This window comes from Fukomys damarensis, unplaced genomic scaffold (assembly GCF_012274545.1).
Source record: "Fukomys damarensis isolate Sample0158 unplaced genomic scaffold, DMR_v1.0_HiC HiC_scaffold_19, whole genome shotgun sequence".
Lineage (NCBI taxonomy): Eukaryota > Metazoa > Chordata > Mammalia > Rodentia > Bathyergidae > Fukomys > Fukomys damarensis.
The window spans coordinates 43,012,626-43,038,694 of record NW_022900931.1 but is presented as its reverse complement, the minus strand read 5'-3'; the positions used below and the strand labels follow the sequence as shown (position 1 = coordinate 43,038,694).

General features: G+C 47.9%; 1 protein-coding gene and 1 long non-coding RNA gene across 5 annotated transcripts in view; one reads left to right on the top strand and one right to left on the bottom strand.

The window, feature by feature from the left end:
• The window catches only part of Rxrg (retinoid X receptor gamma), a 167,222-nt gene that overhangs the window by 6,776 nt on the left and 134,377 nt on the right, over positions 1–26,069 (bottom strand). For 2 of the 4 annotated variants that reach the window (XM_010633922.3, XM_010633921.3), the window contains 5 exons: positions 18,047–18,294; positions 9,949–10,093; positions 7,126–7,305; positions 1,183–1,343; positions 941–1,070 (listed from right to left, as the gene is read on the bottom strand). In XM_010633922.3, the coding sequence (XP_010632224.1) occupies positions 941–1,070; positions 1,183–1,343; positions 7,126–7,305; positions 9,949–10,093; positions 18,047–18,265 (835 nt within the window). In that variant the 5' untranslated portion in view covers positions 18,266–18,294. Of the gene's footprint in view, positions 1–940; positions 1,071–1,182; positions 1,344–7,125; positions 7,306–9,948; positions 10,094–15,355; positions 15,597–18,046; positions 18,295–26,069 lie in introns of those variants that run through there. The other 2 variants (XM_010633925.3, XM_010633924.3) reach the window with 2 other exon arrangements.
• LOC117286852 lies at positions 16,392–23,633 on the top strand. The gene is made up of 3 exons (XR_004517983.1): positions 16,392–16,458; positions 22,521–22,609; positions 22,733–23,633. It is a non-coding gene; the product is annotated as an uncharacterized LOC117286852 (long non-coding RNA).

Genomic DNA, 26,069 nt, shown 5'->3' with positions numbered 1-26,069 from the left:
TTTTTTTTTTTTTTTTTTTTTTTTAACCACTCAACAAAAGTGACTTGAAGCTTCACCACCTGACAGTCCCTATGTGCGCTGCCGCGGTGGGTGAAGTGAACAGACCTCGAAGCCTCTGGCCCCGGAACCTGACAGCCTCGCTTACACCCAGCGCGGTATGTAGCTTGCGGTGGACACCCACGGATCGCTCATTATCTAACGGGATGAATGAGTAGATTGGCTCCCAAAGCTCCACCAGCCTTCATGAAACTCCCCTGACGGCCCTAGACCAAAGCAGACGTGGCAGGTGTCAAGAGTGCCCCGTGCCTCGGAAATGGGAGGCCAGAGAGACTACAGGGCATGGATCTTAACCTGGGAAGAGAGCTTGAAAGTGCCTAGTACAGCTTTCTTGTCTCACCTGGGAAATGGAGATATCTCCATTTGCCAATTTCATTACAGTCATCAAGACTACTTCCAATTATACTCAGTAAAAGGGTTTAAGACTCCTTGAAAGTGGAATGCTAACTAGAAAACCACCACAATATTGGCATGGGAAAAGAGTCCCTCTCCTCCATTAACAATGTTTCATTTGGAAATGAAGAGTTTGAGGAGGGCTATCCAAATTTCCAAGTCTGTAAATACATAAAAAAAGAGCTACTTAGGAGGCTGAGGCAGGAGGATCACAAATTCAGTCTGGCCTCAGAAACTCAGCAAGACCCTGTCTCAAAAAAAGTGTTTTGAGTAGGGGTGGGAGGGGATCAACCACAGCTCAGTGACAAGACCCTGGGTCCAATCCCAGAACTGAGAAACACAACAAAAACCAACACCTGTGTGTCTGCCTGCTACGCAGCCTGCACAATTACAGCTCCAACCAGTTCCTTATTTTAGGATCCCAAGAGCGGTTTCAGAAGCACGGCCAAAGTGAGAGTCCCGAGAAAAGCAGGAACCCGACATGCTTTACCTGCCCGCAGCAGAATGACCTGGTCCTCCAAGGAGAGATCTGAGAAGTGGGGGATGCGCTTGGCCCATTCAACGAGGGTAAAAAGCTGCTTGTCAGCAGCGTGGCATATGTTGGTAACAGGGTCGTTGGTCTGAAAAGGGAGCAAAATCCCATGAGGGACAGGTCCTGGCACCCCGCCATTCCCTCCGCCACCCCCAGACTGACCCAAGAAACCAGCCTGATGCAGAGGAAAGGCCACGTACCGAATTCTCCAAGTTCATGTCGCCATAGGATTCTGTCTTTGGTTCAACAGCAAGTTCCGCTTCTAGAATCCTCTCCACTGGCATGTCTTCATGGCCACTGCTGGCACCTTTGGCCTCACTCTCGGCTCGTTCCCGGCTCCTCTGCCTCTCTTCTTGCACAGCTGACATGCAGCAGACATGCAGAGATTACCGCCGTGCCCAGGGCGTGTGCAGGAGGGTAAGTCACCTTCCTAAGCCCCAGTTTCCTTGTGTGTAAAACGGGGATCATTGCAGTACTGAACCAGGGAAACAAGGAAAGCAATGCTATTTGCTTATGTCTGCCCCGAACTAGGGTTGCTTAGTCTCTTACCCTTTCCAACACACTATGGAGGCCATAGACATTTGCCTTGAAACTTTCATCCACTCTTTAGTCTGCCCACTCTTTCAGGGCATCCCATCCCCTTCCTCTACCCGCTGCCCTGCCAAAGTGTGAGGCAGCAATGGTTAACTCGCAAGCACGCTGCTTTACAAACTCCCTGTCAGTTCCTGGGCTCATCCTTGGCACTCACTTCTCATTAGCTCTGCCCTCATGTGCAGCGGCCTGAACACAGCATCGCCATCATGGATCCGACTTGTCAGGGAGGATCTTGAGGGAGCTGCTGTGGGGATTTAGTAAGTGCAGGGGTGGAGGGGTGTCACCTGCTTGATGACACCTCAGATCAGTGGCTGATTTTACGGGTGGGGGAAGCCACACAGGCAAAGGTGTACGCTAGAAATGTCTCCGTATTCCCCCCGCTTGGCTTTTTATCAAGGTTCATGTCAGCCCTCTGAGCCCACTGGACCCACACAATGAGGATGGAAGGCAGGACCCCCTCTTTCCAGTCCTGTTCCCTTCAGCAAGGAAATCATCTCTGTTGGCTTAGTTTCCACCTCCTAGATTAGGCTGTGGCTTCCATCTTATTTCCAGCAGCAATATACAGAATTCCAGGTCAGAGCACAGTTTTACATCCCCAAAATGGAGCAAATTCCACTGTGAGCAGGTGAGGAACCTGACCCGAGGCACAGCTCCTCTGCTAGCAGTTTCTTGCTGCCTGCAGCTCTCCCTTCCAACCTGCATTCCACTGCAGAAGGGCCTCCTACTCTCTGAGGCGGCAACGAGCCACAGGAGGCTGGAACGGGCTGAAACTGGGGTGCTCCATGCTGCTTTTGTCACATATGCGATGTTGTTGATCTCCCAAGGTCGGTCAGAGAGGGATCTGACCGAAAAGCACTACTCAGACTCCGAAGCCTGGAGGAGACATGGGAAGCCTCCAGATGACCGGCATTCAGTGATCAGAGAAGTGGAAGGGGTGGGGAGGAAGGAGAAAGACAGGAAGGGAAGAGGTAAGAAAGCAGGGGTTGGAAAAAAGGAAATCGAAGAGAGAATAGAGAGGAAAAACAGGAGAAGAACAAAAAACCATGTGCCTTGGAATCAGAGAAGTCTCTTCCAAAATATAACTTTACCACTTACCTACGAAATGACCTTGGGCGTATTGGTAGGGGTATGAAGCCTCAATTTCCCTAGCTATGGAGCAAGGATAATCATTTTTCAAAATAAATTGATGGTTTTGTGAAGATGAATGCGACAATTGTAAAACGTTCAATAAGATATTTATTTCCCTTTGCTTCTTTTCTCTCCCTCCCACCCCTGGGCTGGTCTCTGGTCCTCTTCACCTCCATCCTCTTCCCTTTCCTTGTTTCTCTCCCTGTCTGTCTCTTTTCTTCTCCTTACTTTCTGTTCTCTCTGTCCGTCTTTATTCAGTAACAGTCTAAAGGAACTATGACATACCGTTCTCATAGATTTATTGGCTAAAGTTGAAAACTCCTTGTATTCGTTTTTTCAGAGCTAAGTTAATGGGTTCCTACTGTTTGATTTTAAAAGATGAGGGAAACAAACTACACAAACTTCCCCTGTGGTCCTCAATCAGTTTCTTCCACAGACTTGTAGCACTCAAGGTAAGTAACCTTCAAGCTTAAAATAAATAAAGAATAAATAACCTAGCCTTCGGGGAATCAGATTCTAATTCTGATTTTAATGGAGTGGCCATGTGTCTCTTGGTTTTCCTTTTTGTCCTATAAATCTTACTGTCATGATTGTGCAGTCTCCTGTCTGTTACTGGAGGCAGACACTCCGAGCTGTGGCTACCACGTGCGTACCTGGGGCCATGTCCAGTACACTGCGTGATCTAAGAATAATGCTCAATACTTCAGAGAGCTGATGCTTCATTTAATCTTCACAGAAACCCTCTGGGGTGCCATGAGCCACAGAGAAGCCAGGGAGCCACCTGCAGCCAAGACCTAGGAAGTAGCAGAGCTGCCCTGCGGACCCAGCCCAGCTACCTCCCGAGCCCGTCTCTAAACTTCTCCACCATCTCCTGGGCTCATAAAGACAGGGCTAGAGCTACCTACAAATGGCCTCCGAGACAGAATATTATTCAGCCACAAAGAAGAGTGATATCTGAAGGAAAACGAATAGAACTAGAGACCATGTTAAGTCAAAAAGTCAGATTCAGAAAGACAAGTGTTTCATGTTCTCCCCACGACTCCATGAAAGTGGAAGGGAGACCATTATTATTAGACTAGTGGGAAGAGAGGTGAAAGGGAAGGTGGTGGGGTGGATAGGAGCAAAATATGTCATGTGCATGCAAACCAAACACTTTGCAACAATTAATATAGACTAATTTTTAAAAAACAGTCCAGGGCTGGGGATTTAGCTCAGTGGTTCTGCTGCCTGCCTCCCAAGTGCAAGGTCCCAAGTTCAATCCCCGGTGTCACACACACGTGCACACACACACACACACACACACACACACACACACACACACACACACACACACACACACACACACACACACACACACAGCCCATCCTCTACATGTAGGTGACCAGAAGTCACAGAAAGCTTCTCCAGAATCCCTAGGGTGGCCCGGGAATCAGAGGGTCCCAGTCCTGCCCAAGCTCTGTCATCCTGCTGTGGAATGGCAGATCCCCTCCCACTCTGCACCTCGTTTCTTCTTTCCAGAAATGGCTATGCTACCTCAGAGAAGAGCAAATGCCACTCCAGCTTTGACACTCCGCACCCTCAAAAGGTCAGGCAGGCGAGTTCTGAGTCCACCTCAATCCTGCCTCTATCTGGGCAGATTCCACTGTCTCTCACATATGCCAGAATTTTACTATTTCTGTTCACAAAGAGGCATCCATACTGAGCCCCACATTCTATAAATCAAGAACAGAAATGACGGCTGAAGGAAAGTCTGTCCAGGACCTTCTGAAAGTGGCTACTCATGGAATAAGGATGAGGAACTGAGTCGGTTCTTCGACTTCTCTTTGTCCAGATCAACGGTGCCTACTATGGAACACTTCAAATGTTCCTTCCCTTCTCCTGTTCCCACCAATCAGTCTTTAATTACCTCTGTTTTCCTACATTGCTTTAAAACATAGGGACAAAATTTAGGCCCAATTTCCTACTAAAGTGTCAGAAAAATAATAGGATTACGTGCCTCGTCTCTTAACAATTCATGTGGCCCTGTTTTACTTGTTTATAAAAGAAAGAACCATGCTTTCCATCATTTGACCCACTGTCCGCTCTGAGCTTCCTCGAGCTGGGGATATTCAGCTTGAGTTTTGAGAGATGAATTAATTAACAGTGAAGAAATAGAAATGTCAACATCTCTGAATGGAGCCACTCGCCTTGCTTTAATCTAATATCTTGTGCTTAAATGAAAATTGTTATTTTTCCAAGCCCCTTCTAAAAAATGTTCTCATGTGCTCCAGGAATAAAATTATGAGCCCTGCACCCACTGTGTACTTGCTGATGGGGGACACACTTTGCGGTTGTCGAGCTCCTGTCCTGGCAGGTGTGGTGAGAAAGCTACATGGATATCATTCTGTCCAGATGGAGGGAAGGCAGTCTCCACCGGCAGGCATTGATATCATATGCTTGGCATGTGAGGTCACCGGTCCTTCTGCTACAGCAGGTATTACATACGCACAGAGCAGGCACTGAATTAACAGTGAATAAATGAAAGGGGTTTGTTTAGCTGCTTCTTCTTGTTGTTGTTTGCAGTACTGGGGATTAAGCTGAGGGCCTTCCCACTGAGCTACCTCCTCAGCCCTTTTTTGTTTTTTATTTTGGGACAGGGTCTCACTAAGTCACTCTATTATCCAGGCTGGACTCAAACTTGCAATCTTCCTGCCTCAGCTTCCCATGGTGCTGGGATTACAGGCGTGTGCCACCACGCCCACCTGAGTCATTTTTAGGAGACCCTACCTTTCTAAAACTTCTGCTTTCAGCAGTGTATTCCTTCCGCAATTGCATGGCTATAAAGTTCAAGTCACTGGTGATACAACAGTGAGGAAAAAAATAAATGGCAGCCAGAACCCTGTCTTCATGGAGACAGAGTACACAAGACACCTGAGTGTGCCAGGCACCGATGAATGCAGTGGGGAAGACAGAAACTGCTGGGGCGACGGATGGGATTTTAGGAAGCACAGCCAGGCAAGGCTTAATGAAAAGGTGACTCCCCCAGTGGGGGAGTTGAAGTGAGCCATGCAAAAGCCCAAAAAGAAAACGTTTTACCAGGTAGAACAGCAAGACCAAAGGGCCTGAGGTGGAGCATCCCTTCCAAGTCTGAGGACGGATCCAGACCACTGGCAGCCTTGAAATCATAACAGACACTGCCTTTTGTTTTCTTTTGGAGAAGGGGAAACACTGCAGGACCTGTAGATGAGTGGTCTGCCCTGCCCTGTTCAAAGCCTCACTCCGGCTGCTGCTCTAAGAGACCACGGAAAGAGGAGGAAGGAAGCAGGGAGGCCTCCAAGGACGCGCTTCGGATTAGGGCGGTCGTAGTGAAATGGTGAGACAGGAGATGTTCTGAGGGCAAGAGGAGATCCCATCACCCACTACGAGTGGTGTGCGAAAGATAAGGACGTCTGAGGGAAGCTTCCGGTCCGAGCATCTGAGAGAGGGAGGGAGGACGGTGAGGATCCGATGGCTCTGTCAGTCCTGGGACTCTGTGTTTATTTCTTCCCATCCTGGCAGGGCAGAGCTACTGATGGGGAACGGGAGGCCTGGTGTCCCCGCGTGGCTATGTGGGACCTTGGAAAGCACTGTGCCCCTCTGGATGGTGCCTCCTCTGTTTGAAGGCTCTGGTAGCCTCCTCTCTTGATGCATTTCCTAGGCCAAGGACCTCTCCCTCCTTCAATTGCTTCCGTCAGCCTCCCACGTCTGGGACGCGGCTCCTGTTCCTACTTTCAGAGAAGGGCGGACTTCGCTCCTCTCCCCTATTAAGAGTCACCTCTACATACGCCGTGTCTGGGAGCTAATTAATGGCCTGCTTCAATTTATTTGTGTTGCTTAACGAAATGACTTTTTCGATCTTTTAAAGGAACAAAAAGCACTTTCGGATTTGCTTTCCTCTGACACAAACCTATACTATAAATTAAAAGATGTAACCATTTAAATGAACAAGGACGGGCTCTGAGTGAGGAAGCCAAGCCTATCAGACCCAGTAATGCCAAGGGATCCCCAAAGACCATGGAATAAACCAATTTAAAAAGATTTATAGCACACAGTGGCTATAAAATCAAACCTTCAGCTTTCCCTGAGTGAGCCTCGGATTAGAGAGGAGAAGATGGCTCCACAGAAAGGTCAGGCTGATGCTCCCTTAGACAAGCAGAGCACAAGGACCTGGAAGCGTCCGACTGCCCTGCTGCCTCAGTTATCAGAAGGAGAAGCGGGAGGCCCCGGTGTGGGCCTCTCTGGGCTCCAGGAGGTTGGTGGGTGTGCAGGAAGAACACGCTCACTTGAGAGAACTCAGCCCTAAAGGCGCCACCATCTCCACATCCAGCGAGGTGGAGCCCTGACCCGGGCGCCTGTGGCCCGCGGTGACTCAGGTACAAACACGCCCGGCAGGGGTCGCTCACCTTCCCTCTTCATGCCCATGACGAGGCACTTCTGGTAGCGGCAGTACTGGCAGCGGTTGCGCTGGCGCTTGTCGATGAGGCAGTCTTTATTGTCCCGGCACGTGTAGATGAGGTCTTTCCTTATGGTCCTCTTGAAGAAGCCTTTGCAGCCTTCGCAGCTGTACACCCCATAGTGCTTTCCTGGTCACAAGAGAAGAACGGGCCACAGGTCCGTTTCTGTGTCACTTTGGGTCTTTCATCCTAAAGAACCTCCTGGCTCTCCCCAAAAGAACAGGAACAGAGCCTGGGCACTGGGGCTGGAGGCAGACAGTGCCTAGCAGAGAATGCAGGCTCCATCCCAGGGCCAACTAAGAGTGAAAGCACCTTCCCTTGCTACATCTGTAACTCCGGACAGCATTATTAGCAAACACCTGTCCTAAGCCTTTGTTTATATTTATTCCACCACGGCAACCCCTAGATTTGGTTAAACAAAGGTGCTACCTCAATCCAAGATTTTAGTCTTCATAAGAAATAAAAAATATTTACTTGTCCTATACAAGAGGTAATCAACGTACACAGTGAATGTGTACATTTATTATAGTAAAAGACACATAATCATTAACTCCTCTGAAAACACTATCTTTCTCTGCAAATCCTACTGAACATCCTGGGAGCCCTCTTTTGTGAGGGTCTTCAGGAGGGATGCCCAAAACTGTGGTGAGAGTGCTGCGGCCCAGTGCCATCCAACAGAAAGGGAGGCTGTAAAAACGTTAGTGTGTCCTCTTCTTACTCCCGAGATCTGGCACTGTGTGACTTCTGGCCCTACCATCAAAGGGACCATGAGAGGCAAAAGTTTTGGATCCATTCAGGATGTCGAGGCCGCCATGACAGTGCAGCGCAAGACAGGAAAGAAGACTTCCAGACCTGCTTCAGAGTAGGACAAGTGTGTTTGAAGAGAAGGGTGGTATTCTGAGGGAGATTAATGGCAAGGTGTCTTTCGCTGTAATACATTTTTAAGCTTAAATATTCACTCTATTTTTCTTAATCAAGCACTACATCACTTACCAGGTAAAGAACTTCAGTTCTCTAAAACTGAGGCTCAAAATCTGAGGGAGCTCACTTGGAGTTATCATCCTTTGTCATTAACTGTGAACAGAATCCTGAGTTATGATTTTTTAAGTGCTTACTGCCTGTTGATGACACAAATTTATAATGTAACGCAGCATTCCTTCTTGAAATATGGCATTAAAAAGTCTGATAGGAGGTGGTTTTGCTTGATCTGGAACAACTGGTTGCAGGATTCATTGCCGCTATCACCTGCAAGGACCCAGGCAGAAAGGCTCATTGGTGTCAGGAGGGCCACTGTGCGTACTCCAGGCCTCTTAAACCAGCCTCCCAGCTCTTTCCAAGAAGAGGTCTTCTCAGTCCTATCTGACATACAGGTGCACTCTGCTGATCAAAACGGTGGAACTTGAAAATTGTCAAGAACCAGCTCATTCAAAACATATCTAGAATCTGATTCTTAAAAATAAAATGTGCTATCATTTGGCCACAGACCTGACACAACTTTCTAAATCTGTTTTCTTTAGGTTGATATTTAAAATGAACTTGAAATCCCCAAGAACTAGCAAGTGTAAATATCCGCATGCCTGAGCTGATATGTCAGAAGATGAAATGGTAGCTCCAGACATCCTGCCTGAGAAAACCCAGCCTGCGTCTGACTCACTGGCCATGTTAATGTAATGAATTCAAAGCAGTGATAAATATGGGGTTTTATCTTGGGCTCGAAGATTCTAAAGCTCATGGCTCTGAAGCATCGCCTTTGAGAAACACAGGCCAGTCTGTCAATGTATGACACAGGCATTCCACGGCTTTGCAACACAATATATGAAGGGACCACCCAGACTTCCAACCAAAGTAACCAGGCACAGAAAATGCTTCGTCAGGCTGTGGCCAGCGTTCTACTATGGCAATTGCCAAGTCCTTGTGGTCTGGAAATGACTTTTTTGCAGCAATAAAATATGAGCCATGTAGCTAAATAAGTTCTGGGCATCTAGAACCTCCAAATGGAGTAGCATTCTGTAGTGGCTTTGGTGATAAGACGAGAAGGAAGAAATATTCAGCCAGCAATCATGGACAGCTAGAGAAAAGAGAAGAAGTGTCCTCATCCCATTCTTCAAATCACCCGATGTGAGCTCTGAACGTGTTCGAGAAGGACAACAGAAATGGGAAGGATGGACAGGGAGCGAAAGAAGTCAGGAAAGAAAAGTGGAAAAACAGAAGGGGCTCAAAGTAGGTAAATCGGTGAAAACAGCCCTATTTGCACCCATAAGAATGTGTTAAAAATTGAGAAAGTTGGGAAGGAAATATGCTAAAATAATAAAGGGTTTCTCTCTCTTGGAGACATTATAGATAAGTTTTTCCTTTTCCTTTGTACTTTTCTGTTTTTTTCAAATTGTATATATTGGGATATTGTTTTGTGGTTATTTATTAGTGGGATTTTATAACTATAAAATAATTTTTAGAAATAAGAACAATCTAGCACAAGACATTTGTTCATCACAAAAGCGTCTCTATCCCAGACACACGAAATGGAGCCACCAGAGAAAGGGGATTCAAAATCACTTCGAATAAATCGAACCTTGGAGATATTTTAGAGCCACAAAGATTGCTAGCTCGGAACCCAGTGACAGAAACTCCCAGGCTGAGGCCCCAGGTGGATCATCCTAAAGGACACTTTTCCTTTCACTGGGCACAAAGTGCTCAGATGAGCAGGCAGCCGGGCCCCTTCCCCAGCACCCTGTCCCACTGGGCCCAGACAGAACCACCTGCTTCTGCTTGTACCTGAGGATCTGTCCCCACAGATGGCACAGATGTGTTTAACCAGGGCCCCAGGACTGGTGGACGGGTAGCTCATGTTGCCGAGCCCAGGGAGCCCTGGTAAGGGCTTGACGTCCTCCGAACTGCTGATGCTGTTGACCACATTGAGCTGCAAGAGAAGAAAACTCAATAAAGCACAGGAGAGTAAACCCAGCCTCAGAGACAGCAGCACTTGGGAAAAGACAAGATCTACTTCAAGAAGTCATCTCCAGGCCCAGAGTATCTGAACCCGCCTATCTGTGATGTGAATTTCAGGCAGGGAAGACAACGCACAGAGGAAGGAAAGCATCTCTAGATTTCTAAAACCTCAGCTCTACTAATCTCTCTGCTTTTACTCATTTTACTCAAACGTTTTCTTTCAGAAAGAAGTACGTGCTGAACTGTGTACTTAGGGCAAAGTGAGCTGTGCGTTTTTACATTTTTTATTAACTACCAGTTGCCAGTTCAGCACCACTCTAGGAGAGATGGTCTGCAGGCAAAATACTCCCCCTCTGAGAGTACAGAGCAAAAAATGCAAATCCATTCATTAGTCAATCAATAGTCATTCCCTAGTGTTCACCATCCCAGGCATTGTGCCAGGCTCTAGGACACAAGGCAAATAAAAATGCACAACCAGAAGACATTTAGAGTGAAATGGAAGAGAAGGATCTGTGCAATAGTCAGCTCTTTGAGCCCACAGGAAATGTTTACCTGAATGCCTGAGTCATAGAATGGCACAGAAATTGGGTAGAAGGACCCAAAGCATTTTTTTCCATACTGGGGTTGCACCCAGGGGTTTGTACATACTAGGCAGGTGCTCTTCCACTAAACTATACCCCAGCACTTTTTGTTTTAAGACAAAAACAAAAAGTTGTTGTTTTTTTGTGTAGCCCACCCAGGTCAGCCTTGAATTTGTGATCTTCCTGCCTCAGCTTACTGAGTAGTTGGGATTACAAGCATATGCCACCATACCTGGCTGTCAGATTATGCTTTTGACCTTGATTATAACTAGCAGATTCTCTTCCCATGAAAGCGTAAATTCTGTAGAGCCAGAGACTGTCTCAATTTAATTTTTCCAGTGCCAGACAGGGGCTGAGCAGCTGTGGGGAGATTTGATGGCTGAACCAGTGAAGCTTGCTTTGTCCCTGTCTGCTTCCCTTGTCCCAGGTTAGCATTAGCTGCCCATCCCCATCTCCTAGAGCCACTGGGGAGGTGACCGAGGAGCTAAGTGTTTTATATTCACCTGAGAAAACAAGTTGAATAAGTACAAGGCAGTTACCGAATCAGAAAGACCTCTGAGTGCCCACGGGTCTTACAGCATCATTCTGGGTGCTGTGAAGGCACATATAAAACCTAAGAGGCCAGCCTGAGGATCTTAGCACCCTAGGGAGACCCTGTCCCAAAAGGAAAAAAGGACTGCCAATGTAGCTCAGTGGAAAAGGATTCCATCTCCAATACTAGAAAACAAAACAAACAGACAAAAAACCTAGTCTCTCTCTCTTTCTCTCTCTCTCTCTCTCTCTCTCTCTCTCTCTCTCTCACCAAAATGTACAATCTTGTTGAGGAATCAGAGCATGCACAAAAACTAAGAACACTTAAAAGCAAGGTCAGATGAAGGTGAGGGGTGTCTGGACATGTCTGAGTACCTAGAAGAGACACTTGGAAGATACAGGGTAGGAGGAGGTTCCACTGGCTTCCTCTGAATTTTAAATGGTTCTGCCTAACTGCATTGACTGTAATTTTCAAAGCAAACCAAAGGAAAAATTCTCTTTACTATGCAAGGACTTTAGGACAGAAGCAGTGATCAATAAAACATAGACTATAACAGAACCTGAGTTAGCTTCCTTCTAAACGCAGTGGCTTTTCAATTCACTAAGCAAATATTTATTGAGCAAAGCAGGTGCACAGAGGCTCTGGGTTAAACGCTGCGAGAGATACAAAAAGGAAAGATCCAGTCGTCAGCACCCTGCTTTGAAACCAAACTCACCAGGACTTTTTAAAGATTAATTTGTACAATGGCTGGAAACGCACATGGTGGGCCAATCCCCCTTCCCCTTGACACAAAGCAAAGAGGAGGCATTGGAACTTGTGCCCTGTGGTTTGCCCTGGCCTAGTGTAGTGCAGTGCTTCTCAACCCAGGCGCACATCCGGGAGCTTGGAGGACTGCTGTGTGGGCCCATGCCTTGGGACACTGGCTCAGCGCCTGAAGAAGGCTTTGGCATTGGCATTCCTCCCAGCTTGCCAAATGACACTAACATACTCACTCAGAACCACTAGTGCCATGTCAATCCTGACATGATGAATTCTGGGCAAGAGATTTTCCAAAAATGCCTCAAAAAAAGTAGAAATGAGCTCTTGGATCCTCCTCATAAAATGGAAGTTGTGAGGGCAGAGGAACCTCTAGCTGACCATGGCTCTTCCCCAATCCTTAGATGGAAGAAAAGTCATGGGAATGGGGAAGAGACCACAGTCACCTCAACAGGGTTTTGCAGTTTGGTATGATGACACATGCTTGAAACCCCTGCACTTGGGAGGCTGAGGCAGGAAGTTCAGGAGTTCAAGGCCAGCCCTAGGCAACTTAGCAAAATCTTGTCCCCCCCAAAAAAAAAATTTTAGAGGACTTTCCCTTCCCATGCCCTCCTCCAGAAGGACCAGCTCCACCCTTCCTGGCCTGTAACAGTCACAGAGTGATTGCTGTGTTGCTACCATCTACAGAAAACTTGCTCAGTGTTAATCATTTTCATGCTCACAACAACCCCAAGATGTCTATTTTTCATACAAGAGACATTGAGCCATAAATGTGTTTACTCGTTAGTTCACTCAGAACACCGTGAAGATACAGAAAGGAAGGAGGTGCAAACACTACCTCAAGGAACTGGCCACCGGATTAAGATTAGCTGGGATAGTTTAGGAAGGACATGTTGCACACTGCTGAGATCAGAGGGCTTCCCGAAGGAAGCAGCATTAGATCTGGGCCCACTCGCTTTCAAAATTGGGTGGGCTTTAGATGGGCCATAGTGGGAAAAGGCTTTAAGAGCAAAGGCCTACAAGGAAGCCAACGTATTGCGGAGTAAATGGGCCTGGTAGGCAGATAGCAGATAAGGGCCGAGAGGTGGGCTGCGGCAGAGCCTAGAGGTTGGCTGCATTTAGTTTGAGAGGCAAAAAGGAGCCATAGCTGTTTTGAGAAATAAGGCCCTTGAAATTCTGCTCTGTGAAGTATTTGAGGCAGCAGCATGGGGAAAGATGGGAGGAAACACCCGAGGCTATTGCACCTGCCCAGGTATTAGCTTAGTACATGTAACTTTGCCAGGTATAAAGGTTGGAGCTAGAATCCCAGGCTCCTGGGTCCTGGTCATCATTCCTCCTTCCCTGCATTCTCTGTCCTCGATGGCAGGAGATCCTCAGGCCTCCCCTGCCCTAGCAACTTCCTGCCTCACCTCCCTGCCCAGGAATCCCTGGAGGAGGAGGAAGAAGCTTGCTATTGGGAACGCCTCCTTTTCCAGCACACCTCTTCTTCACGAGTCCAGACAGCAGTGGGGCAGAGTATTGAGAGAAGTGGGTTGATATTCTTTCCTCTGCCATCTCTCTGGCCGGCTTGGGGCTTATGGGGGCTCAGAGCAATGGCAGAGGAGATCAAAAACTGCCATTGACTGCCTGGCCCCGCAGGCCCTCAACCGAGGCGGTCTTGTTCCATTAGCAGCAGCTCCAGCAGCTCGGCTGAAATAAGCACTTTAGAGCCAGGACTCTCCGGGTGGTCTGACCCTCCAGCAAGCTGCCTGCTCCCCAGAATAGGACAGAAGCAACCGGGCTGCTGGGTCCTCCTCCTGCAGACTCAGCTGGGAACCCAGTGCTTTCTGCATGTCTCTGGAGCCCACGTGTCTGAGACAGCTCAAATGATTTTCCCCTGGGGGCCAGGGTGCAGGTGTGCCCCGTTCCGGGGTACAGACCCAGTGGGTAGCTTCTTTAATCTAGTTAGGGTCTTTGTCATAGGAGTCATAGGCCTGGCTTCCACCCTGGGTCTGTCTGGACCTGCCCCCTTCTAGCTTTGTAACCTTGACCAGGTCCCTTCTCTTAACAGAGACATTTTCTCATGTCTCATCTCTAGTTTAAATGAGTGATTCACAAACCTAAAATGTGTGTGTGAGTGTGTGTGTGTGTGTGTGTGTGTGTGTGTGTCCCGAAAATGGACAGGTTGAAGTTTGTTTTAATCAAACCTGTCTATAGTTGACATATACACTGGGCTTTCAAATATGCTTTCCTTTGAAGAAATAGCTTTACGGCTTTTTTTTTGTTTTGTTTTTTGTTTTTTAATCATAAGGTTAGACATGTCTCATCTAGTTTAAATGAGTGATTCACAAACCTAAAATGTGTGTGTGAGTGTGTGTGTGTGTGTGTGTGTGTGTGTGTCCCGAAAATGGACAGGTTGAAGTTTGTTTTAATCAAACCTGTCTATAGTTGACATATACACTGGGCTTTCAAATATGCTTTCCTTTGAAGAAATAGCTTTACGGCTTTGGTTTTGTTTTGTTTTTTGTTTTTTAATCATAAGGTTAGACAGTTTCAAGGTCTATTCCAGCTATAATATTTGCAATTTTTATTATCTAAGTTTAAACTATAAAAATGCAAGCAGATTTGAGGGGATACTAATTCAGTTATCCATAAATACCTAAGCAGAAATGAGCAGGGACAGAACTCAGGACTGGGGACAGAGGAGAGGAAAAGGTTAGAGGGCTCCAAGGGCTCAGAGGTCCTTTCAGAGCCAGCAGGCAGACAGACGAATACACAGCATTACACATGAGTGTGCACACACTCTGAAAAGTAGAGCCTAAGTCACTTTATCTAAAGGTGCACAAATATCTTCCTACCTATATGATTGTTATCTTTGGAAATTTCTCAGGGTAGGAACGGAAACATATATTTTGTGTATCTCCTGGTGCCTGGCTCCATGAACACTTACTGAAATGAACTACTCTGGATCCTTTTAGAACACAGCACATGTGAATCAATAATCACCTGAGTGCATAAATGATAATAATAATATCACCTGAGTGCCACAGGGAATTGTACACCTCCAGAAGTGCCTTTTCGAATCCATATCTCTTTTGACATTCATAAAAATTATCCTAGGGCAACCAGGGCAAGTATTTGTAACCTCACAACAGTGAAAAGGAAACTCAAACAGAAGCAAGTTCAAGTTCAAGTTGTTTGTGAAAGGTCACTCGGTCCGTCCCTGCCTCCACTGCCAATTCAGTTCTCCTCTCTCCTCAAGACTGAAAGCCCAACAAGGGCAGAGAGAGAAGCTCATGCAGCCAAATGACAGCACAGCGTAGGAGAGCTTACCTGCTGCCCCACACCAGCACTCTCTCCTCCACACACCCCAAATCGTGCTTACCAGGTCACAGCAGAAGTGTGTTTCTGTCACCAGTCCTGCTCAGATTGTCCTGGACAACAAAGTCAGGAAGCATGGGAGTGAGCTCTCCAGAGTCCTCAGAGCCCAAGCCACCGTGGCTAACACAAGCCTTTGTCCTGGGTTGTCCAGTTAATTGGGCAAAGTTCTGCTGCTGTGCGGTTCGGGAGCCCAAGCCCAGAACACTGTTCAGTGTCTGAGGCTGCTGAGCTTTGCCAGCACTTGGCAAGCTTAATATAGCTCCCAAAAGCTGAACTTGGCCTCAGCCTCTGCACACAGCCCAGTTGGCCAGGACCAAAGCTTTCAGCTGACCTTTCAACCCCGATCCCTCTGTACAGACAAATGGTCTAGGAATAGCGGCCCTGCCACTCACAAGGCTGTGAAGATGAATTTATGGGCCAATCGGAGTCAGGCATGGTTGCTAAAAGCAGCCTCAGAGTGATGGTCACTTGCCCGTTTCTTACCCACCAGCCTTGCCAATTTCTCTCCCCTCCTCTTGTTTTATTTCTTCACAGGAGACCAATTGCTCTTTGAAACAATCTTGTTTATTCTTTAGGTTTTTGTCTGTTTCTGCTGCTACAAGAGTAAAGATACTAGCCAACCTAAGTCTGTGCTTGTTTTCCACGTTTGACAGTGTCAAGCAGATCTGTCACAGTAGGCAAACACTGTTATTTACATGAATCCCAGGGCCTTTTGAAAAACCACACTTTCCAGAAGTACAGTGTATCCTTCTGTTTCTAACTGCTGGCTCTGACTCTCCTTAGGCCCGAATCTGTTCAGGAGAGACAGTGGAAAGTGCTCACGCATTCTGAAGGGTGCAATATCGCAACACTGCGATCTGGGCACCTCAACACTGCCTGGTTCCCACTCCTTTGCCTGGCCTTCCTCTCCCAAGGGGTGGGGCATAGAAGATCAGGAACTGATAGGGCCTGCTCTGCTCCCCTGGGGCTCTCCGCCCACACCCGTGACAACACTGCTTGGCATGAATCTGCCATAAAGTGCCACTTCTCACAAAAGAGTCCTTGGAGAAGGGATGATAAGGAATTATCACCATGATTTGGGAGGCCGGCAAGTTCAAAGATCTGCAGGTGAGTTGGAAAACTGGAGCCTAGGGACTGCCCATGCTGTGGTCTCGGGGCCAGCAGACTCAAGACCTAGGAAGGAAGCACTTTTACTTCAGTTCACTCCAAGGCTCAGGGAAGGTGATGTCCAGTCCCCCGTGGCGGGCCCTGAGGCAGGACAGCGCTCTGTTGCTGGGGCAGGATCAGCCTCTGGGGTCTATCGTGACCTTCAGTTGATAGGACGCTGCCCACCCACGTGCAGGTGGGCAGTCTGCAGGACACGGTCTGTCTACTTCAGTGTTCAGCTCAATTCCTCACAACAACACCCAGCATAATGTCTAACCAAATACCTGGGTGCCCTGGGTCCCACTCAAGTTGACCATCAAACACCTGCCAGTTCTGCCCTGGGGTGCACTGGGGTTGGGAGTCAGGGGCAGCAGGGACCCTGGCTGATCTATAGGGGAGAGGAAGAGGAGCAGTAAGAGAGACGACTGCTCCCAATTCTTCAGTGCTCCAGTCGCCTCCTACCCTTTGTGCTGTCTCTGGAGTGCCTCCCACTAAAATAGACGTGGCCTATTTCCCTTCCTCTCTGTGCTGGAATCAGCCACGTGGCTTTCTTAGACCAAGATGTGGGCAGAGGCTTCGTTATGTTTCTAGATTTGGTTTGCCCTCTTGCACTCTGCTGAGACACCAGGCAAAAAACATTCCCCGGTAGCTGCTGCTCCTTTAGTGTGGACACCGGGAGCAGAATTGTGCAGGGGCATCACAGAGCCCACACCCACCACCACCACCACCACAAGCACAGCCATCCCAGCCCAATGTAGACTCGTGAGTGGGAGGACAAAGCTTTGCTTCTGTGAGCTTTGACGACTTGGGGGTCATTTTTTAACAGATAAAATTCAAACCTTACTTTCAAATGGTATATTTTTAATTGGTATATGTTTGCAATACACAATAATTATAATCATCTTGGGGAACTGGTGCATACGTAACACATCTTTTAATTATTTGGGGGTCATCTTAGTGCAGCATTATCAGTGCAGCCTCTCCAGAAGGGAAGGATGGTGATCTCAGCGTGGCTTTGCAGACTCCCATCCATCCTATAAGCTCCACAGGGTGCCATCCAATGAGCTATGTACACGTCTCCTTTCCACCATCATAGCAGGATGCACTGGGAACTAAGGGGAAGTTAACTCCCCGACTTCCAGTCTCAGAGACATGTGTAAACATGGGTGGCCTTGCTCTACATTACCCATGGGCCTTGCTGCCCACTTCCCCTCTCAGCTGAGAGCTGGTGGAGAGCAAGACTACATACTGATCATTTCCATACTCCCTTTCACAAGAGCAATAGTGAATATCACTCAATACTCACTATCGAATGGTGAGGAAGGCAGATGATGCAATCATGCCTGAGAGATGCTGAGATCACAGCCAGGGCTCAACCATTAAAACCACGAGGGAAGCCGCCTTTGGCCCCAGTCTCCTGGGGCTGCTCAGCCTGAAGGCCCTGGAGGAGGACAGTCTGCAGAGATGTCCAGTCCCTTCCACAAGCACACAGCAAGTGCCTGCCCCAGCCAGGGCGGCTGAGTGGATCCTGGAGAGGAGGGACACCTACCTGAGAGCTAGGCGGTGCAACCAGATTCATTCCTGGAGGCGCTGCCAGTGCCCCCGAGGGCGGGCCCATGGCAGAAGTGATGACTCGATACGGAGAACCCAGGGCGTTGAGGGGTGTCCCCACGGCACTCAGTGTTCGTGGGGCGCTCACTGGCGTGTTCGTGTAGCTGGGGTGACTGTCCATGGGCTTCCCAGTGCACAGAGCTGCTGACGGGCTCATGGATGTGGAGCCAGCGTGACTCGGGGAGCCTGTAAGGAGATGAAGAGTGAGGTGACAGGAGGTGGGGGAGACCCCAGACATGGCACCTGTGGACGCCAACACCCTGCCTGCTTTCCTTCTGCTCCTACACATCCGTGAAGCCCAGGTACCCACACCAAACCGAGCTGGAAGGATAAAGGCAAGCAGAGAACAGCGAGGGGAGAGGGCCTGCTCCGGGACGGGAATATGCACTGATGGTTTAGGTCTTGGGGCCCCACCTGGAATCCACTCTAACAGGATGGTCCACAGCAAGTGCAACAGGGCACTGCCCACAAGGCCCCTGCAAAGCCACGCTGAGCCAGCCAGACAGGGAAAGTGGGCCTCACCAAACCCCCATGAGGGGGTGGAGTGAGCAGGCGCTGGGCTGCTCCAGAATTCCCCACCCCAAACTCAGATTGCTTTGAAATTTGGGGCAGGGCTAAAATGCATTCTCTTGTATGCAGTTTATGTTAATATGCCAGGTGCTAGGGATTTGTTGCTGAAGAGAACACAGTTCCTCCCATTCCGGATGGTGAAGGCAGGGGCTGTTGTCACCTTGCATCCCTTTCCTTTTGAAGTTCTCCCCCGCCCCTGTCTGCAGCACAGGGCTAATAATGAGCACTAAGGGAAGAGGACACGGATTGGCTCAGCATGGCTTTATGGTCCCATGGGCTCAGGAAGCACAGGAAGCCAGTGCAGATGGACTGCAGAAAGCCTGCTGCCAGCCTGGATGGGATGCTGTGGCTGCAAGAGCCTATGGACGGGAGTCTAGGGCCCAACAGCAGCCTCGGCCAGAAGGTCGTCTGGGAACACTTTTCTCAGCTCAGCTGGGCCCTCATCCTCTGCAACTAAGAAGGAACTTGAGATAAAAGAAGCACTCAAACCCAGTAAGTACAGAGTGGAGGATGCAGCAGGCCCCTGAATGCACTCGTGAGGCACTGTGACAACCTAAAAGTCAGCTGCACCAAATGATGTCCTGGCCCCAGCGATGGAAACAAAAGGCAAAGCTGAGGTTGTGTCTGGGCCCTTCCACATTTTCTAGAAGGATCCTTTCTCAACCACCCCTGCGTATGCTGCTAAGACCATGCTTTTCCAAACTGTATCCCCTCACTGGTTAAAGTTAAGACTCCTTTCCCTCGATTTTGGCTTCTTGGTAGCACAGAAAAGATAATCCTATTCAGTTTGGACTGGAATGTTCTGTATTTTTCCAGAGATTTAGGTCACTTCTGGGTGGGTGTCATGTAAAAAGATCTTTACCCTTGAGGTGCATCTGACACTCTGAGGCAGTTAGCTACCTTTGCCCAGATGAGACAGATTCAGACGATCAGGTGCATTTGTGGTGGCATGGCGGTAGGCAGACATTGCTAATCAATTACAGCATTTAGTAATGGGACCCAGACATAACCTGAGCCTTCATAGTCCTCAATCCAGTCCCTAAGCATATGCCCTTGGAGTTGGCACATGACAGGAACTGCTTGGCATCCCAGGCCTAAGGACCTCTCCTGGGGGACAAGATCAACACAGATAGGCATGGGTGCTAGATAGGAAGGCCTTTGCTACAAGTGCTGGAGAGCTGGGGCTTTGAGGACCTGTGTGCCGTGTGAGAATCAGTCTGCCTGCGCTGTTCGAGAAGCAGCCTCTGTTGTTGACACAGGTAGTGACAGGGAAGAGAAGAGACGTGTTGGGCTTGGGGCTACAGAATAAAGAACAGGAAAGAGGCAGGGTGAGGGAGAGAAGGGAAGGAGGGTGCATGCAATATGGTCTCTCGAAGAGAAGAGTTATAAATCTCAGGATTTCCACAGGCAAAGCAGAGTCTAGAAAACACAACAGGGCAGTTGGCTTAGTCACTTTCTTCATCACTGGCACACAATACCTGAAACCTGCAACTGAGGGGAGGAGAGTTTTATTTTGGTTCACGTTTTAGAAGTTTCAGTTCTTGCATGTTTAGCAGTATGGTGGGAGGGCCTGGCAAAAGGAAAGTGGCTCACCTCATGGCAGTCAGGAAGCAAAGTGAAGCATGAAACCCAGGAGGGAGAGTCGCGCTTCCAGGTCATACCCTCAGTGATCTGCCCCCACCTCCTAACAGCAAGTTAGCTACAGTGCCCCCATGGTCTAATCCCCTCCCAAAAGCCCTGCCTATGGCCCATGTGGACAACTAGATATAAACCCTAACAGCAGCCCACCCTGCCTCACACACTGGATCCTGGGCAGCTGGGATGCCTGGACAGACATAAAGAAACTTTGTGCCAAAGAGCTGCACTAAGTTTATCCATGGCACCACACTGTGGATACAAAGGGAAAGGATACGTGCTCTGTGATCGTGGCTGGTGGAGATGCTGCCCAGTCCTCAAGCACCGACTGTGAGGCAGACACTATGACCAGCAGGTATGGGACTGAGCACGTAAACCATGTGCCTGACTCTCACTACAAACACCAGAATGGCTATCATCAGTAGGTGCTAAGCGAAACGATTAAAATAGGAGGCAGGGAGCAACTTGCTTTCTTCAAATTCTGAGGGCAAACAGGCAGTGTCAGACCCAAGGTAGGAGGTAAAGACAAGTAAACAACAGAAAGCTGTGGGACAAGAATCCAAAAACCAGACAGCAGAGAGGACTAGCTCAAAATAACAGAAAACTGTCCTCCCAAAACTCCTGCGAAAGTACCTCACCCCAACCTTGATTACACTGTGCTTTTGAATCTTCGCCCCCTGAGGAGGGCTTTGGACACCATGACATTTCCTCTAAAAATTCTCCTTCATTTCTGTACCCCCAGGGTCAATCCTAGTGCCTGAGACCCAGCCAAGGGCAGTAAGATAGGCAAGAGCAAGAACTTGCTTCACACATTCAGCCACTTTCCAGCTCTGACAGTGAGCACCCGTGTCACCAATGATAAACAACGTGTTGGCAGCACGGGGGCAAATCTTTAAAAAATTAGTAATTTTACGCTTGTGTTTTGGGTTTCCTTCTGTGTATAGCCAAAGACGGGACACCTACTTTTTGTCTAAAAATTAACTCCCTAAAGATAGTTATTTAAGCTTTTTTTAAAATAACAAATTGAGGTCAGATGTCATAGTGTTCCTTATAATCTCAGCTCTCTGGGAGGCTGAGGCAGGTGGATCACAAGTTCAAGCTCAGCTTGGGCAACTTAGCAACTTAGTGGCACCCTGTCTCAAAATGAAACATAAATAAAATGGGAATGTAGCTCAGTGTGAAGGCCCTAGTGCTACAAAAATAATAATAATAAAAATAACGATAATAAATTGATTTCAGAAAAATATCAAATGAATGATATTTAAGTAACACTGATCTTGAAGGGGGATGGAAGGGATTGGGGGAAGAAAGGATCAAGAAAGCATGTACAGGCCCAAATCCCTGTGATGCATGTGATCATTATGTATATCTAAAATGTGCCAATAAACTTCATTTAAAAAAACACTGCTCTTCACAGAAACAGAGAAATATACACTTTGAAGAATTCACAAGTTGCTCCTAAAAATAATATGAAAGTTTGAAATTTAAAGTGAATTATTGTACTATTACTATTAATGACAATCAGGCAATTTGACTACTCAGTACAGTGATGTGAACAGAACACTGTTGATTTAGAGTGAAATAGAAATTTCAAGCTTGATTTTCAATGGTCTTAAAAATATGGTTTGATTCTGCTGAGTCAATGACCCACAAGAGGTGGGTTATTTTATAACCATATCTTACAAAATAAAATAAAATCTAGTGGGACACATGAAAGGCTGAGGCAGAAGGATCCCTTAAGCCCACAAATTCAAGACTAGCCTGGGCAATGTAGCAAGACCCTGTCTCAAAAAGTTAAACCAAAATAAAATTCAAAGAGAAAATGTGTCATCAACTCCATTACAAGAGTGAAGTAAAACAGGAGAGAGAGAAAGAGAGAGAGAGAGAGAGAGAGAGAGAGAGAAAATGTCTCACACAAATGATTTTGCTATTTTGCCACTCACAATGGCCCAGAAGTTCCGAGAAATAAGTATCTCTGCTTTTAGAAAATATGGAAAACAAGAACTTTAATGAAAAAGGATTTCATGGTAGAAAATTAACTCATTCTCACAGTCTCTAAAGTACACCTGACCATGACATTTTCATCAGCCTCTCCCACTTCCTTCTTTTTCACACAGCCACGTGGAAAATCTACAGCCAGTACCAAAGGGCATCACAAGTCTTCCAGAAACTCAGCTATGTCTTTTTTCTGTGTCTTCCTCACCTAGCCTGTTGCTTAAGCTCTGGACAAAGCCAGAAGAAATGGGCAGGTTTCACTCCCATACCAGCCAGATGAATGGGCGGCTCCTTTTGAAGGGTGAGTGACATTTACTGCAGAGGGATGTGGGGTACAGTCTGCCCGGCCCTCAGTCCCAAGCACACCTGCTCCAAACCTGAGGTCCACTTTCTCTCTGATGCTCCCACTCTCGGCCTCTGCTAGGCGTTGGATGCGTGTGTCTCTGTAAAACATCATTTTGAAGCATGGACCCCAGGGAGAGAGTGTTGAGAAGTGGAAGGTGAGTGGTCCACCAAGGCTCCACCCTCATGAATGGAATTACTACTCTTATGAAAGTAGCTTCCAAGAGCTGCCTGGCCCTTCCATTTCTTCCACATATGAGCACACTGCTTGTCTCTTCCATGATGTGGGCGGTCAGGAGTCGGTAGGAGACGCCATCTTGGAAGCAGAGAGTGAGCCCTCACCAGACATGGAATCTGCCTTGATGTTGGACTCCCTATCTCCAGAACTGTGAGCAATCAATTTCCGTTACGTATACATTACCTCATCTAAGGCACTTTGTAGCAGCAGCAGGGACACTGTGAAGCAGTCCTTCCCCTGGTCACTCTGTGGGGGACCCTGCCTCTGTCTCCCATCCCTGGCTGGCTCCCTGTGCCCTCTTGGTCTTTTGGGCATATGTAACATGTTCACTGTCCAGGTGCCTAGAAAATGCGTGCAGTCTGTGGTTCTGCTCACTTTCTTTCCTTCATCGAGCGGTGCTTCCATAAAAATGACTAATCCAATGAGAAAGCACTGGTGGAGTTTCTCAGGAGGTTCCCTTCTCAACAACAGACCTAAGAAAAGTCTTATTTTGAGTCCCCTGCAAGAAGCTGGTACGTGGTGACTTCTGAGATCCCTTCCAGCTCTGATGTTTGATGATCACAGGGTAAAACATGGCTTCCCTAGCATAGAAAAGAAGCAAATGCCAGTGCCTAGGGGAACCCTGTCATCTTCAAGAGGACCACGTTAGACCTTCCAGCTGTTTGGCAAGTGTCATGTGAGCTGTGGAGTGCCACCAGGAGCCAACCCTGTGAGGGGAATCTGTAGGGCATATAATACTGCGATGATTTCTAAAGTCCCTGTATGCATGTGGCACGGTGGCTTCAAGGGTGCCACACTACCGAGAAGACAAGAGCTCTGAAGTCCAAAAGCTGGACTCCAGCCTCCGCTACTTTCCAGCCACGCAATCCTGAGTAAGGTACTTGGCCTCTCCCAACCACAGCTTCCTCAGCCATGAACTGAAACAAACACACCTGCCTCGAGGGAATGCAGACACTACCTGAGCCCACTGGCCAGTGGGGGTGCTGGGATTACCATGCCAAGTGTGTTGGGGTGGGGCTGCATCTGACTGAAAGTAGAAGATTGTGTATAGAAAGGGTTTATTCAGTGAATAGTTAATGCTCAATTAAGGATTATCATTGCCAAGCATGGATATACACATTAATGGTTCATAATGTTGAATTTTCTGAATGGCTCATACATGGCCACTGCTCTGAGCCTAGAGTTAATTCATCATTACAGATACCCCAATTCCTCCCCTAAGGCCCTCCAGATATCCCCATAATTCAACGTGATACACAGAGGTCATCTAAGCTGACTTCCAATCGGAATTTCCCAGTGCCCTGTTAGGGGTCACATGGCTTGAATTCCACCTCCTTACTATTAATAGTCATGATGGTGCTCAGCACTGTGTCTGGAAGGTGGTAGATGCTCAAGAACTAATTTGTTGACTAATTAATGAATAGTACAGTGTTTGTTAATTACAGTATATAACTGTATGTGCAGCTCATCAACAGAAATTATTTGAAAAGGAAGTCAATGTTCCTAGTGTTTACCAGAGCTGAAATCTATGAACAAGTGAAGTATGTGCGTGAGAGAGAGAGAGAGAGAGAGAGAGAGAGAGAGAGAGACTAAGACTTACTGAAAAAGAGGAAGGAGGAGGAGCCTGGGTACTGAGAAGTACAGAATTCTTACCAAGGTAAGGAAGTTGCTTAGCAACCTCATCCTCAGCCAATGAAAGTGAAATGTCAAACCTACAGTCTTTCTGACTGGCCAGAAAAGGGAGCAAATGGCTTGGCATGTCCACTCCTTTCCTGCTGCGTTAGGGTAGAGAATTTGCTCTCCCCATTAGCAACCCTCTTCAGGAGGGGATGGAAACTCATAAGAGTCAATGATAATGGGCGATGCCCACCCACGGGAAAGGCGACAGATTCAGAGTGGCATCTTTTCAGAGCAGGATCTCCCCCGAAGTGAGGGAAACATTCCTCTCTGATCTTCCCCATGGTAGGAACACTCTCACACTGGACCCCACACCAGAGCCTGCCTCCTCTTCTCGGGTGGAAGGACGTGGTGCATATGCCCAACAGACAGGAGGCTATCCAGCCACCTGGCTTGTTCTTCTAAGGGAAATGACATGTCCTTTCCCTGCTTGATCCTTATACTTGGGCTCCCGAGCCAGGTCACCAGGGGGCTGAGCTATGAAGTGCTTTAACTGACACTTTAACGTCATCTTCTGTGCTGAGTAACAACAACAAGGAGAGCTAACATGTCCCGAGAGTTGCCAGGAGCCAGACGCAGTTCTCAATACTTTTTATGTACGCTGACTTGTTCCATACCCACACCACTTGGAGGATGGTATTCTGCTTGACCCTTACTATATGGATGCAAAATCCAAGAGAAAAGAAACTAAACAGCATGCTGAAAGGAGCAGGGTGGTAAAGGATGCGCGTGGCAGGTCTGCAGTTTAATCACCGCCCCCTCTATGTGCTACACTGTACCACTCCCCAGTCTAGCAGTTGCCCAGATCTGCCCTTCCCGCCCCTTCCCAGTGTAAGTCTTGATCACTCAGGATTCTGACCCTGAGCCTCTGCGACAGGATACTCCCCATCCTGACTCGAGCCCCTCACAATTTACACCCCAGCTCTGGTTCCCTCACCACCCACCTGTTCGTCCTTCTGCAGCAGAGCCACTCACACCCAGGGATCTGCTAATATGAGTTTCTTCCATCTGAATTGTTATCATCATTTTCAAAAACACATTTTCACATAACTATTTGGGTGCATAATCACCCTGAGATTGGATGGGAAGGTGTTTTATATCCATTTTTACTGGTGCAAAGTTCTCCATTTTAACAGATGTGGAAAAGAGATAGCAGACATCAGATTCCCAGTGAGTGGGCAGCCGAAGTCGAAGCCACACGTTTGGATGGGAAGGTTTTTCTGCTGCCAAAGCCCTTTTGGACTTTTTCAATGGGGGAAGATAAAGGAACATGTGGAAAGTGGAGAGTGTGTAGGAGAAGGAACCAACCTCCTTCTGCCCCTGGAAACTGGGCCTCCAGAGTCTATAGCGGGAATACGAGGATGGAAAGATGCCTCAGCTAAGAGGCTGACACCTCTACCTGCAACCCCAGCTCTGACCAGCTCGTAGGCCAACCCTTCCAGGTCACAGGGCAGCTCCAGGGATTCCCGCAGCCCCGCCCCCACTCGTGGCTGATTGGCTGGAC